The sequence below is a fragment of the Myotis davidii genome, unplaced genomic scaffold, assembly GCF_000327345.1.
Source record: "Myotis davidii unplaced genomic scaffold, ASM32734v1 scaffold223, whole genome shotgun sequence".
NCBI lineage: Eukaryota > Metazoa > Chordata > Mammalia > Chiroptera > Vespertilionidae > Myotis > Myotis davidii.
In genome coordinates this window covers 3,792,459-3,807,631 of record NW_006294609.1, presented here as the reverse complement: position 1 = coordinate 3,807,631, position 15,173 = coordinate 3,792,459, and the positions used below count along the sequence as shown (strand labels likewise).

The following is a 15,173-nucleotide window of genomic DNA, read 5'->3' as shown; positions in this document are numbered from 1 at the left end:
TATATTTACAGATTCCTCAATGACATTTCTTATTTTATTTTTTAAAATATGTATATATTGATTTCAGAGAGGAAGGAACAGGGAGAAAGAGAAACATCAGTGATGAGAGAGAATCATTGATCGGCTGCCTCCTGCTCGCCCCACACTGCGTATTGAGCCCACAATCCGGAATCGAACTGTGACCTCCTGGAATCAAACCATGACCTCCTGGGTCATAGCTTGATGCTAAACCACTGAGCCATGCCGATCAAGCAGTTTTGTCTTCTTTAAACAATCTTTCCCTGTTTTGAGGTCATGAAGATACTTGTATTTTGTTCTAAGACTTTTAAAGTTTTAAAAAAATACATACACATACACACACACACACACACACACACACATTAATGCTAATGCCTCCTAAATTTATTCTTTGTGTTGTATGGGGGTCTTTTGTTTACTTACTTTTCTATTGGGAAAGCCAGTTGTCCTGACCTCGCCAGCCTTTCCCGCTCATCTGACCTGCCACCGCCATCACATCCAGGTTCTCCTTGGGGCTCTCTTCTGTTCCACTGACCATATTGCCTATTCTTGCATCCATTCCTGAAACTTTTCATTATCAAACTTTATTAAAAAATGTATTATCGCCCTAACTGGTTTGGCTCAGCGGATAAGAGCATAGGCCTGTGGACTCAAGGGTTCCAGGTTCGATTCCGGTCAGGAGCATGTGCCTTGGTTGTGGGCATATCCCCGGTGGGGAGTGTGCAGGAGGCAGCTGATCGATGTTCCTCTCTCATCGATGTTTCTAATTCTCTATCCCTCTCCCTTCCTCTCTGTAAAAAAATCAATAAATATATATATTTTTTTAAAAATGTATTTTCTGGGCCAAGAGATGACGATTATTTGCTTTTTGCTTTGAGACCATTGGTCTTTAAGTAATTGTCCGTCGTGTGTTTCAAACAGCTGAACCTAGAAAAGAATCCATTTGCTTCTCACCTTTCAAGGACTGATGGGCCACGGCCTGAAACTCTGGGTACTTTTACTTTTGGCTTCCCCCTCCCCCTTGCAACTCTCGCCTCTGGTTTTTCAGGTTGTGATATCTCTGAACCATGCGGCCTTCTTCCGACCTTTACACGTGGGCCCGTGATGGGTATTTTGTAACTGGGTTGTAGTACCAATTCCGTTGGTTACTGCCAACCAGACCGCAGTGATAGGCCTGATGGGGTCTGGCATTTCCTGTCGCCTCACTGACACTGACAGCCTGGATTCCAAAAATAAAAGCACAAGAAACCACTGTGACCTCACGGTCTCTGTGCTCACACGGTGCTCTGAGCTCTGGGACTGCCCTCACCCCTGTGGCCCAGCTGGGGCCCTGCTCCCCGCCAGAGAGACGTGGGGTCCCAGTGGTCTGGTCGGGCTCCGGGCTGCGAGGCCGCCCTGCCGAGCGCTCACTCTCGGTCCCCTCCCTTCAGACGGTCACCCGAAGGGCCAAGGTGGCTCCCGCCGAGAGGATGAGCAAGTTCCTGCGGCACTTCACTGTCGTCGGGGACGACTGCCATGCCTGGAACATCAACTACAAGAAATGGGAGAATGAAGAAGAGGAGGAGGAGGAAGAGGAGGAGGAGGAGGAGCAGCAGCCGCCGCCGCCGCCAACACCAGCCTCGGAGGAGGAGGGCAGAGCTGCCGAGCCAACTGCGGCCCCTGTCTCCACACCCCGGCGCCCTCTAGACTTCAGGAGCAGGTTGAAGAAGCTCTTCGGCTCCCACAGGTTTCAGGTAGGTGGGCAGAGCCCTCAGCTGAGAGTCACGAGGCTGGGGTGGGGGCCCATCTCTGCCACTGCCTCATTCACGGTGCAGATGTCTCCTGGGCACCGACCATGTGCCAGGCGCCTACACAGTGCTGGGTCCACGGGGCAGGTCCCATGTTTCAGGGATTAAATCACACCCCAACGGCCCATCCTCTGATGAATGGATAAACGAAATGTGGTCCATCCACCCACTGGAATACTCCTCAGTCACGAAAAGGAAGGAAACGCTGACACCGGCTGTAGCATGGATGAACCTGGAGAACATGCTGCTGGAAGCCAGACACAAAAGACTGTATTGTGTGATTCCATTTGTGTGAAATGCCCAGAAGGAGCAAATCCGTAGGCCCAGACTGGTGGTTGTCACAGGTTGGAGGGAGGGAAGGACGGGCAGACTGCCTCATGGGTACAGGGCTCCCATTTGGGGTGATGAAAATGTTCTGGAACTATATAGTGGTGGGTGGTTCCACAACCTTGGGTAGAGACTTAATGCTAATGAATTCTAAAATGGTCAATTTCATGTTATACCAATTTTGCCGCACACTCACAAAGTCAACTAAAGGATAAACATTGGAGGCAGAAAAAACGTGCCAGCCCCACAAGGCAAGAGGGTGCCAGGCCACACCCACTCTTCACCCTGGGGGCCTCAGTCTCAGCCAAAAATACCTGCCAGGCTTCACTCACCGCCGACTTCCAGGTGTGGTCATGGGGAGACCATGAGAGGGAGATGGGGGGCTTCAAAGGATAGCAAAGGAATGGAGCTTTCTCCGGAGTTCAGGACCTGTCCTGCCATCTGACTGTGAAGGATAAAGGCAGGTGGAGTCTGGCCAGCCCTCGGGTGGCAGCCAGGAGTCCAGGAGCACGTGTAAGGCCAGGAGAATGCAGGAGGCCCAGGACACTGGGGAAGCACACAGCCCGGTTACCGTGGGGGGAGCCATTTGGGGGACCCTGGGCCAAGATAATCCGCTTCCTACCAAGAGCCAGTGTCCCTTCTGGAAGCAGAGAGAAGCAGTCCTTGCCTCTCCCGTCGCGGACTTTGTTCCAGGGTAAGACAGGGAAAACTTATTTTGGTCTTTTGTCGCTTTTATGTGGCTTCGAGAAAGAATGCAGGCCCAGCAGGCACAGTGCTTTCCTCTGTGGCTGCGACAGGAAAGAAAGCGTGGTATTAAGTTGTTGGGGTTGAAATCCCAAACCCTCAATTTTCAGGAGCAGGAGGAAGGAGCCAGCTTCCTTCCAGCTGCCAGGGGAGCCCTGGATTATCCCCCTCGGGAGGTGCCCCCCTTCTCCTGACTCAGCCCAACAGCTGGCCCCTGAGCTGGGATCCCGGAGATGCTGGGACTGGGGAAAAACAAGTAGAGATGTCTAGTCATTCACTCTACAGCCGTTTCTTAGCACCTGTGTGTGTTGGGGGAGGGGGGGTACAGTGGAGAGCACGGTGGACATGTTCCTGCCCCACTCACGGATACAGTCATTCCAGAAACCACCCGGACAGATAACTGGTTACAAGTGGAGAGAAGCCCTCTGTAGGAAAACAGAGGGGGCTCTGAGAGATCCTGGGGACGGGGGAGACATGTCTAGGAGGTGACATGCCCCTCTCCCCACAACACATGAAGGCTGGGCAGGAGTGAGCTCAGTGGGTGGGAGAGGGAGCAGCTTTCCAGGCAGATGGCCCTGTTGCTAAGGCCCCGAGGTAGGAGAGGGTTGGCAGCATTGCAGGACTGAGGAGGGCCCAACGAGGCATGTGTGTGGTGAGAAGAGGGACCGCTTGGCAAGAGAGGTGGCACTGGAAGGTCGTCACCCCTGGGCAGTGGGCAGCCATGGAAAGTTTACAGGGGGCAGGGAGGGGGTGACATGACCAGATCTGGAGAGGGGGCTCAGAGTAGAAGAAAGGTGGCACCGCACAGCGGGGGATACAGGTTCAGGCTCAGGGGTTAGTTCTGTGCCAGTAGGATCAGCATACAGAAGGTTCTGGAATCCCTTTCCTTCAAACCACTTGTTCCACATGGTTTGAGGTGGCCAAGGTGACCTGATGTACAGCTGACTGCTGTCACACATGGGATGGCACAACCAAGAGAGAAAATACAGGGTGGGGACCCAGGCATTGTAGCTTTGTGACCTTGGGCCTGAGATTCATATAAAATTAATCATTTCAAAGTGAATCATTCAGTGGCATTTATTTAATACATTCACAATGTTGCACAGCCATCACCACTATCTAGTTCCAGAACGTTCTCATCACCCCAAAGGAGGTTTGCTACCCATTAAACAATAACCTCCCAGCCCCTGACAACCGCTGATCTTACTGTGTCTATAGATGTGCCTGTTCTGGACATTTCGTATAAATGGAATTATACAATACAGATTGTCTTTTGCATCTGGCTTCTTTCACTTTAGCATAATGTTTTCTAGGTTCAAACCACGTCATAGCATGTACCAGTACTTTGTCCCTTTTTATGGCTGAATATGCAGTCTGTTTTTAATATTTCTATTTTAATATGCCTTGCTTTTTGAAGTCAGATCCCTTTAACTCTAAAATAAAACCCAGGGTGAAAAAAGAAAGAAAAGGGGGGAAAAAAAACCACCAAAAGCTTGAATCTTTATTAAGCTGCTGAATTTGATCTGTATGAAAACTTCATTAAAAAACAGTTTGCCATGCAATTTCACAATATTCCATATCATCAAATCATTTAATTACTGAAATAATTGGCTACAGGTGGAAATGATAAAAAATGTATACAGTACATCATTCTTAGTAGGCCTGAACTTGTAGAATTTCATCCTGAAACTGCCAAGAAAATTAATGGCAATATTAACCTTCAGAGGCCAAAATCGATGTACCTGAGAGTGTCAGAGGCAAGGCCCCGGGGGAAGCTAGTAATGGTCCACCGTTTCCAAAGGAAGAAAGTCACGCAACGTCCCCTGGGTCCCTCCATTGCTGCCATTCCCATCACCACCCTGTCTTCCCTGTGGTCTCTCTCAACACTGTCACCACCACCCATTAGCGCCCTCATCAGAGTCGTCACCACCTCCATCTCCGTGACCACCACCGTCACTGCGATCACGCACTCCCTCCGCTCTGGTTCCCACTGCCCTCCTCTGCCCCCAGGTCGTGACTGTCTTTCCCACAACTCTTCCCGGTTTTCCACCTGAGTCGGGCAGCTGTTTTAGGTGCACAGCGGACATCCCTGTAACCCAACTGCCCAAAGCGGGCAGAGCCTGGAGGTCCCTCCCACCACTCAGACCTCTGAGGCTGCATGTGGCTCATTATTTGCTGAGCATCTACTCTGGGCTTGCCCAAGCGAGAGCAATGCACAGTACTAGGAAAATAAAAATGTGGCAGAATGTTTTTATTACTTATTTTGTTTGCCACCTAGGAATTAGCAGTTTGGTTTGAGAGATGCTGGGAAACAGTGAACGAGTAAGAAAAAACAAGTAGTGCCCGGCTGACATGGCTCAGTGGTTGAGCATCGACCTATGAACCAGGAGGTCATGGTTCGATTCCCGATCAGGGCACATGCCTGGGTTGTGGGCTCAATGCCCAGTGTGGGGTGTGCAGGAGGCAGCTGATCAATGATTCTTATCATTGATGTTTCTATCTCTCTGTCTCCCTTCATCTTTGAAATCAATAAAAAAAAGCCGAAACCGGTTTGGCTCGGTGGATAGAGCGTCGGCCTGCAGACTGAAGGGTCCCAGGTGCGATTCCGGTCAAGGGCATGTACCTGGGTTGCGGGCACGTCCCCAGTGGGAGATGTGCAGGAGGCAGCTGATCGATGTTTCTGGCTCTCTAGCTCTCTCCCTTCCTCTCTGTAAAAAATCAATAAAATATATTTTTTAAAAAATGAAATCAATAAAAAAAAAAATTTAAAAAAAAAAGACAAGTAGTGACAGAGGGTCAGTAAGTGAGCTGTCCTGAGATGCCCTGGTACAGGCACTGAGGTGGCGAACAGCCTGGGAAGGCAGCAGGGGGAGGAGGGGCTTCTGTGGCTTCCGTGGAGGAGCTGGGTCCCAGCGGGCTCCCCACAGGGTGCTTGGGCCATAGCCAGCAGCCTCCCATCCTTGGCATTTTTCCCTAGTGGTTTCATCCAGATGTTTCCAAACCAACCTTTGAAAGACAGAAGGCGGTCTCCCTTTAGGGCTCATGGCTTCTCCTCCTTCCCCGGGTCCGCAGGTCATCATCATTTGCCTGGTTGTGCTGGATGCCCTCCTGGTGCTGGCCGAGCTCATCCTGGACCTGAAGATCATCCAGCCGGACAAGAACAACTACGCCGGCAGGGTAGCGTGTCCACAGCCCTTATGCTTTCTTCACTCTGGTACCTGCCCTGGAGGGGACAGAGTAGGGTGGGCAGCAGCCGCCCTGAGGCTGCATGAGAGCAGATGGGGTGCTTTTAGTCAAAGGGCAGAGGAAAGTTATAGATAAGCATTTACTACAAGCAGGACACTTTCTCCTTTCACTTGATGGCTTCCCGGACCGACCACTGAGCCGACCACTGAGCTGGAGTGTGTCCCTGATTCCAGAGGGACGCTCCGACCAGGAGAACCATACTTTCCCGTCCCCTAGAAGAGCTGTTTCTCCTTAGCCGTTCTGATGGGGTCCCTAGGCTGGAGCCATCGGGGATGTGCCATTATTCCCTGATTCACGCTTCCTGCCGAGTCCCTCCCCAACATTCGCCCCAGGGGCACTGGATACCCCAAAAATACACCACCTGTGGCCCATCGTCAGTAACATAGGAGACAGTCGGGGGCTGGAAAGCTTCTCTCAACACTTTTTTAAAAACAAAAGTTGATTTATAATTCGAAAATGCCCTTTCGGGTGTAAAACACCACCTTCCTACGCGTGGCCCCTTTCCCAAGGCACCCTTAAGGTGTCCCTCTGCGGCCAGCCCCCGCCCTTCCATACATGGATGAATTTCTCTTTCCTTCTATTTTTTTTTTAACAGAATCAATAACATACCTGCAAGCTCACTGTCTTGTGCCCTTCTTTGTCCTCAACTTTTTGATTATGAAAAAAAAAAGAGGCAAATCGACATTTTGCTACATTTGCTTTATATCTCTATCCACAAACACACCCATATATTACTGTCTGACCATTTGAAAGTTAGACATCATGACACTTCATCCTAAATACTTTGATGTACCTAAGAATAAGGTCTTCCTCCTACAGAACCACAATAGCATTTCCATACCTTTACAATTATCAATAATTCCCTAACAGCCAATTAGCATCCACTCGTGAGCACTGGCTGGCCAGTGAATACACTGGGGGATGCAGACTGGTGATTTTGAGTTGTCTTTCCTTCTACATCACATAGTTGCTATTCTTTTATAAGAGCTTTCCTTTTTCCCGTGTGCACATGTGTGTGCATGTAACCCCTCACTATGGTCGCATGGATTTTTTGTGTTGTATATACTGTGTATTACAATGATAGCCATTCTTTTCAATATTCAAATGGTCCCAAACCTGGCCACTGTGAGCCCCTTCGAGTGGACTGCTGTGTTCCTTTGGCACGACCCCATAGTCTTTGAGCGTTTCCCTGCTCAAAGATGATGTCCCAGCTGACTTTGAACTTTCCCTGCCTCAGAATGGACATGGTTACTTTACTGAAGACCAGTATTTATCCGTCAGGATCTGGGAACTCTTCACTCGCCATCTACCTTGGTGATCATTGCTAGTCAACCCATATGGATCAGCCTTGGTCTTTTTAACAGTTGCATAGTGCTCCATATGGAAGTACCATAATGCATTTGACGACTGCCCTCTAATGGATATTTCAATTTTTCTACAAACTATGTAGAACAGGGGTCCTCAAACTACGGCCCGCGGGCCACATGCAAATACAAATATTGTATTTGTTCCTGTTTTGTTTTTTTACTTCACAATAAGATATGTGCAGTGTGCATAGGAATTTGTTCATAGGTTTGTTTTAAACTATAGTCCGGCCCTCCAACGGTCTGAGGGACAGTGAACTGGCCCCCTGTTTAAAGAGTTTGAGGACCCCTGATGTAAAAGATCTTGTTTGGCAAGTGATGCTGCAGTAAGTACCCTTACAAGTCTCTGTACACGTGAATTAAGCTGTAGGATAAATTCCAAGCAGTGGCATTGTTACCCAACTGAAGGGTCTGTTTGCCTGCACTTATCAAACGCGAGTTTGCAGCCAAGGAAGTAAGGATTTATTAAGGAGATGGCACCATGCCTGGAGTCACAGGTGAGCTACTGCTCAAAAAAAATCCTTCCCCATGGCTTCCAGGGGAAGGACTTTTGGGGGGAGGGGGCGGGGGGGAATCATTAATCATGACTCAAGGAGTTAGGGTCATGGTCTCTACTGATTGGTTGGCGCTAGGGTAGAGGGTAGTTGATCACTGTTTCTGGTCCTGATGTCAGCCATGGAATCATTCTGTCCTGATTGGGCAAGGACATGTTTGAAGGGATGGCTCTGCTTTCCTGGAAACTGAGGCCAACATGCTCTCTGTAGTTTGATTGAAAATTCTGTCTCTATAATCAGTAGACTTGTTCTAAGACTACTGGGTGCTGACCAGAACCTCACTGTTCTGAGGGCTTCATGATTAAGCAAGATGGGTGAGTCAGGGTGCTGGGTGAGTCAGGGTGCTGGGTGAGTCAGGGTGCTGGGTGAGTCAGGGTGCTGGGTGAGAGGCGAGTTTGAGTCAAAGGGAAAAAAATGGAAAGGCCCAATGAAAGAAAATAAGGTTTCTGCATGGTTATAGTATTGCTATGCCAATAGGCACGGCGGATGTTTTCCAATCCGCCATCGCCCCGCTGTCCTTCGAAGAGCAGAGCCCTGTCTGCTCTTCCCGCTGTTTTACCAGCCCGAGAACAGGGCCTGGTGCTGGCAGGGGCTTGGGACTGGTCAGTGAATGAAATCTCTCTCTGGCGACCTGACAGGTGCACTCAGGCCTGCTGGTCTGTGTGACCTGCCCCAGCCCGGACCTGCTCTCACTGTGCTTCCTTGTCTCCTTCAGGTGTTCCACTACATGAGCATCGCCATCTTGACCTTCTTCATGATAGAGGTTTTCTTTAAAATATCTGTTTTCCGCTTCGAGTTCTTCCACCACAAGTTTGAAATCCTGGACTCTGTTGTCGTTGTGGTCTCATTTGTCCTGGACATCGTCCTCCTGTTCCAGGAGCATGAGTTTGAGGCCCTCGGCCTGTTGATTCTGCTCCGGCTGTGGCGGGTGGCCCGGATCATCAACGGTATGTCCCCTGCACCCCTGGGTGGCAGAGCAGATAGGAACGGGTGGCGCCTGGGAGTGGACACAGAGGCTGCAGGTCCTGGTTTCCAGGTCGTTTCCCTCTCCTCCCCGCCGTCTAGAGGAAAGTGAAGTGGTCTGATCGGGGGTCCCACCACCACCTCTGTGGCTAAGACGGACACCGAGACATGTGCTCTCAGAGGAACTACCTTTCTCCTTTAGGCCCTATTTCTATTAGACCAGTGGTCGGCAAACCATGGCTCACAAGCCACATGCGGCTCTTTGGCCTCTTTGAGTGTGGCTCTTCCACAAAATACCACGTACAGTGCGACTGAAACTTCGTGGCCCATGCGCAGAAGTCGGTTTTCGGCCTGGGCGAGTGTATTTTGAAGAAATGGCGTTAGAAGTGGGGGGTGTCGGTCCGTCGGTCGGTTGGTCGGTTGACAGGAGACGGGCGCAGGTGGGCCTCGGGATACCCAGCGAGTGTGGATGGGAGAGTTGGAAGGGGTCAACCTCAGCGAACGTACCTCAATCAGATTGAGGACGTTTTTAACAAAGGCCAGCTTAGGCGTGCCCTAATTAAGTTAATAACTATGTACCTACCTATATAGTTTAAGTTTAAAAAATTTGGCTCTCAAAAGAGATTTCAGTCGTTGTACTGTTGATATTTGGCTCTGATGACTAATGAGTTTGCCGACCACTGTATTAGACTAATCACACCCTACCCACCTGGGGAGGGGCCTCATCCAAAAGGGATGCAAGAAAGCTGAAAAATGATTTACGCTAGATCCTGCCCCCTTTGAGAAAAGCACAACATGTGTTAGTGTGATGAAGGCTCTGAGAACTGTAATATTTTCCAAATTGACCGATCTGATACTTTCTGGGTACGTAATACCTAGTCACATGCTGTAGACACTGGCTGTGGAGCACACACTTGAAGAAATACTGCGTATTTTAGGTAAAAAGCCTACGCCTTGCACACCCTGTTTGTACAGGGAGCCTCTATCTCAGAGAATTCATGTTTCTGCTGTGACTTTATTTTATTTTTATTGATTTGAGAGAGAGAAAAACATCTATGTGAGAGAGATTGGTTGCCTCGAGCACGTGCACCAACTGAGGCAGGGATAGAACCTGCAACCCAGATACATCCCCTTAACTGGGAATCGAACCCGCAACCCCTCGGTGCTCGGGCCGACACTCTATTCACTGAGCCACACCAGTCAGGCCAGCGCCTTTGTGGCTTTTGCACACACTGCTGCTAGGCAGTGCTGACCGACACTCTATTCACTGAGCCACACCAGCCAGGCCAGCGCCTTTGTGGCTTTTGCACACACTCCTCTAGGCAGTGCTGTGGTGAAGAAGCTTTGTGCTGAGGAGCTCAGTGCTCATCTGGTCAGTGATTATTTTTAAGGATTTTCCAGCCCCTGGGAACCAAAGAGAAGTATTTCACAACGAGGTCCTCCGAAATGAGTCGCTCAGAAATGAAAAACCTGACCCTCCTAGTTCAGGTGCCTTTAAGCAATGACTGTTTTACTTGTCTGTCGCCACTCTTCTCAACTGTATACGTTTATAAGGAACACAGATTTTTTTTTCAAGTGGTTTAATTAGAAACCAGGATCATTGAGACCCTCAATTATTTTTCAGGAATAATTATCTCAGTTAAGACACGTTCAGAACGGCAACTGTTGAGGTTAAAACAGATAAATATGCAATTGGCTGCCAAGATCCAGCACCTCGAGTTCAGCTGCTCTGAGAAGGTAAGAAAGCACTTCTGGGGAAATACCACCTGTTGGCAGTTGCCCACCTCAGCCCAGTGCTTCTCACGCCAGGCCTTCGCTCCTGTGGGCCTTGAGCCAGGAACACCCCTCCCCCTGGCCAAGTCCTCCCTGCCCTTGCCTCCTTCCCAGAGCTAGGCTGGCGTCCCTCCTCTTGCCACTGGACCCCATCTGACTGTGGCTTCGTGGCCTGTCCTCGTACCAGGGCTCACGGAATGATGGTCACATCCCTGATGAGGCTCAGAGGTAAACTCAGTTATTTCTCTGCTTTTGTAATAACAGGAACAAGAAATTGAAAGACTTAACAAGCTACTGAGACAGCACGGACTTCTGGGGGAGGTGAACTAGAGGCATCCCTGCTCCACTCCAGAGACACCGCCTCACGGGCTGTGGCTGTGAATGAGACGCGTGGGGCATCTGCGGGACAGGCTGGTCTGATGTCTCTGCCTCCTACCCAACTTGGATCCTGGAGGGACAGTCTTCCAGAAGGCTCTCTCTCTTCCTCGGTGTGACCGAGGGCTTCCCATCCCATTCCCACCTGCACTGTATCACAAATGTATCATAAGCTGTTTCTCATGTTGAACACTTGACTCTTGCTTGGAAATGTACAACACAGCTGGACAGTCACTAGTTGTATATAACATTTAATCTCACCAAATGCAGTTTTCACGTTCTACGTGAATACTGCGGCATTCTTTCATATGAGCGCTCTGAAAGACAAAAGGAAAAAAGGAAGCTACCTTAGCGACCAGCCCATTCAGGAAAGGCCTTTTCTGTTTCCAGGCTGTTCTGAACAGCTTGTTGGAGGGCAGTTCCCCAAGGAGGCTGTCCTCGGGTTCCCACGCCCTCCTCCGCATCATCCAGCTGCATCACCCAGCTGCTAGCTGGCTCCACCTCGTTCTGCCCCCTGACATTTTTCTCAATTACTGTACAGTTAATGTATAACATAAACTCTCTCCTTCCCCCGGACCCTCCTACTATATTCTTTCCAGCTTCAACTGCTTGGAACTGCTCTGTGGCATTCCACACCAGCCCACCAGTTGGAGAGCTAGCTAGCGACAGTGCCTGGGACAGAAATGTTGATTGGACCCAAGACTCCACTCTAATTAACATGACATTTGGGGGAAGACCCCCCCCTGAGGCCTTGTATTCTATCTGCATGAGCTTATACAATAGTTCGCTATTTTTGTACTCATTTCAATGGGACTTGAAAGAAAACCTGAACTAAAAACAATGATTATTTTAACAACAACTCACATCAAAGCAGGAGGTGAGTGAACTGGATAAGCCCTCAATGCCTGTGCTAGCTACTTCAAAGTCTGTTCTCTCTACCGTCTTCACGAAGGTGCCATTTGGTTTCCACATATGATCTGTGTGTTGAGAGTTTTGGAAATTACCAAGATCAGATAGTGCCCCATTTTAAAGTCAAACCAAGTAGAATAAAATTTCCAAAAGGAGGGAAGTGAGTGGGGAGGGGAGGGGTACTGGTCTGGAAGTCTAATAAAATGAGATGCTGCTGAGGGGCCCCGCAGCCACTCTGTTCTAGAGGTGTAGCCTCCTTTCCTTAATGACTTACGTCAAACAAATGGGAAGAAGAAATTGAAGGGCAGCTTGGCATTGATGGTTGGCCGAGCTCTGAAGCCTGCCACTGCAGGAGCAGACACATCCACGAAAGTAACCGCGGTGGAAATAAGAACCGTCCTTTCTTTTCCTGAGTTGGTCTGTAATAAAAAGCCAGGGTGGTGTAAGCCTTGCCGCCGTATGCTACCAGGATAACAAAGACAGGAGGACATCTTTCATTCTCTTCCTCACCGACCATTGTTGGTCCATTCAAAAATCTGATAGGTATGTGGAGGGCTAATCAGCCATGAACTTGGATGAGAGAAATAATTTTTACCCAGCTTGTCCCAACACATCAATGTCAATCACAACTCAATTTTCATAAGAATTTTAAAGATCAAATCTAAACAAGCACGCTACTGTGAATAAAACCCTTGTCAGTGGAAGTTTTTCCTCTAAGACTTAGAGTCTAATCAGCGGTTCTCAACCTGTGGGTTGCGACTGTCGGGAAACACATATAGCATATCAGATATTTACATTACGATTCATAACAGCAAAATTACAGTTATGAAGTAGCAACGAAAATAATTTTATGGTTGGGGGTCACCACAACATGAGGAACTGTATTAAAGGGTCACGGCATTAGGAAGGTTGAGAACCACTGGCTAAGTGAAAGAAAATGACTGCTACAATGTTTTAAGAATCCAGATTGTTGCCCTGGCTGGTTTGGCTCAGTGGATAGAATGTCGGCCTGCGGACTGAAGGCTCTCGGGTTTGATTCCAGTCAAGGGCACGTGCCTGGGTTGTGGGTTCAATCCCTAGTAGGGGTCATGCAGGAGGCAGCCGATCAATGATTCTCTCTCATCATTGATGTTTCTATCTCTCTCCCTTCCTCTCTGAAATCAATAAAAATGTATTTTAAAAAAATAATCCAGATTGTTTCCATTTTAATTATAATATTTTTCACAAAATAATAAATTTCACTATCACACTTGAGTTTTGTCTGGACTTGGATCTTAACCTATACCTTGAAACTAAAGTTAGGCCTACCTTAGGATATGAGGATGAAATTAGATTTGCAGTTACGTTGACTATTTTAGCCTGTGGGTTCAGTAAGGATCCGTACTTCGTCCACTTCACTTCTATAACCAAAGCCAGCGGGAGCTGGCAGACATCCTACAAAACAAAATGCTGTTAATCAGTTTGACTATTACGCCAACTGCAAGTCAAACTTAATCTGCAGTTCAGAGTTTTAATTATAAAATGTTTCACATATTACAAAATGTTCTGAACAAGAGAATGAATAGACTCTCAAAGTTCAGATAAAAACCGCTTAGAGAAAGCACATATTTTAAAGTACTCAATGCTCCAAAAACATTTTAACACCTAAAGCACAATTTTTCCATTCCTTCCAATTCCTCTGATTTCTAAAGAGGCCAGCATCACCTGGGAGTTGTAAGCCCAGGGCATGTCTGTAGAACCTTCAGGGCCTTGCCTGCTCTAACTTCCTCTATCTGTTTACCGCTACCTCCAAGATACTTGAGGAGAGAAACTGGCATTGGGTGGGGAGGAGGAAGAGAGGATGGTATTATTAACAGACAAATTAAACCCAATTGCATATCATGTTAAAATACACTTACAAGAAATGTAAGTGCCTTCTTTTCATTTATCTTATTTCATCAATTGGCAATTAAGATGTTACACTGGGTTTATAGGCAGAGTCTGAGTTGTCAAAGATACTGCCAACTCTCCACCGGAACCAAGCGCCTCCATGGAGCTGCCAGTTCAGACGACGCTGTGGGAGCTGGGCCTGAGGCCTCTGCCCCAGGGCCTCTGTTTGGGCAGCCCCAGGGGGAAAATGGTTGGTGGGTCTTCCCGATCTTTTTCCAGGCTCTAGAGTCTAGACCTCTATAGTTGGCAACTGGGATAACTGTTGAAGCTGCATGATGGTTAGAAGGGATTCCGTTGTATTATTCTATTTTTGTGTATGTTTGAAATTTTCCACAATAGCAAGGTTTTAAAAACATTTCAAGGCATGAGAAGCTAGCAGGCCTGCTAAATTTGTGCCTGCCAAAAAGGCACTGGTGGGATCCTTAGCTTGGAACTGCCTTTGAAGCAATTTGTAGGCTGAGAGATCCTTGACTATCCTGTTATTAGAAGATGCAACAAACAGCTGGTGTAACTGAGCTTAGCAGATGCTCACATGTCTGCTTCTACCTGGGTTTCCTGAAAGGTTGGCCCAAAACCCACCCCAGGCCCTAAGCTCCCTGGACCAGCACAGACCCTGGCAGTGCTAATGTCCTCGCTGCTGCGTCTCCTCCCAACCTGTTTTCCCTTCTGAGGGGGAAGTAATAACTGGATGTCTTATCTCATCTCCAAGAAGCCAGAAGCAATCTGCCTGGTTCACTGAGGCAGCAGCGCCGAGCCAAGACTTAGCAGCTGAACAGCAGGGACTGAGCAGTCACCCGTCTCTGGTAGGAAGGGCGGGATCCAAGCTGGGGAGGCGTCCTCACCCCGTCCCCATGCTATAAATATGCTAGCAGATAATGAAAGGCCTGAAGAGACTGTGACAAGAAAAAGCTGGGCAATTAAAGGATAAGATGGAGAGCACACCTCCAGGCATGGGGGCCAGCCCACACTGACTGCTGAGACAAAAGGAAAGGGTGGGCAAAAGAATCACATGTGATCAGGAACCCATTTATAGGATGTCAAATTCCATTAAACTCTTGGGAACTTTTGAATTGAAAGCTCTCATGTGGGCCGCCTTTATAGACCAGGGAACAGCTCTGAGGATGAGGGGATGTCTCAATCTCTTTGAGACAGTCCTCACACTTGTCTCATATCCAATGCCTAGA

The 15,173-nt window shown here is 48.5% G+C and overlaps 2 protein-coding genes across 3 annotated transcripts in view; one reads left to right on the top strand and one right to left on the bottom strand.

Moving 5' to 3' along the window:
* The window catches only part of HVCN1 (hydrogen voltage gated channel 1), a 27,838-nt gene extending 16,500 nt beyond the window's left edge, over window positions 1-11,338 (top strand). The window contains exons 3-7 of one of the 2 annotated variants that reach the window (XM_006768914.2): window positions 1,449-1,751; window positions 5,949-6,053; window positions 8,756-8,987; window positions 10,628-10,740; window positions 11,041-11,338. In XM_006768914.2, the coding sequence (XP_006768977.1) occupies window positions 1,449-1,751; window positions 5,949-6,053; window positions 8,756-8,987; window positions 10,628-10,740; window positions 11,041-11,106 (819 nt within the window). In that variant the 3' untranslated portion in view covers window positions 11,107-11,338. Of the gene's footprint in view, window positions 1-1,448; window positions 1,752-5,948; window positions 6,054-8,755; window positions 8,988-10,627 lie in introns of both variants that reach the window. The other variant, XM_015567349.1, reaches the window with a different exon arrangement.
* A 47-nt stretch (window positions 11,339-11,385) lies between these two features.
* The window catches only part of TCTN1 (tectonic family member 1), a 26,356-nt gene continuing 22,568 nt past the window's right edge, over window positions 11,386-15,173 (bottom strand). The window contains exons 13-15 of the mRNA XM_015567270.1: window positions 13,369-13,494; window positions 12,335-12,479; window positions 11,386-11,468 (exon numbers count right to left, since the gene is read on the bottom strand). Of these exons, the coding sequence (XP_015422756.1) occupies window positions 12,336-12,479; window positions 13,369-13,494 (270 nt within the window). The 3' untranslated portion in view covers window positions 11,386-11,468; window position 12,335. The remainder of the gene's footprint in view (window positions 11,469-12,334; window positions 12,480-13,368; window positions 13,495-15,173) is intronic.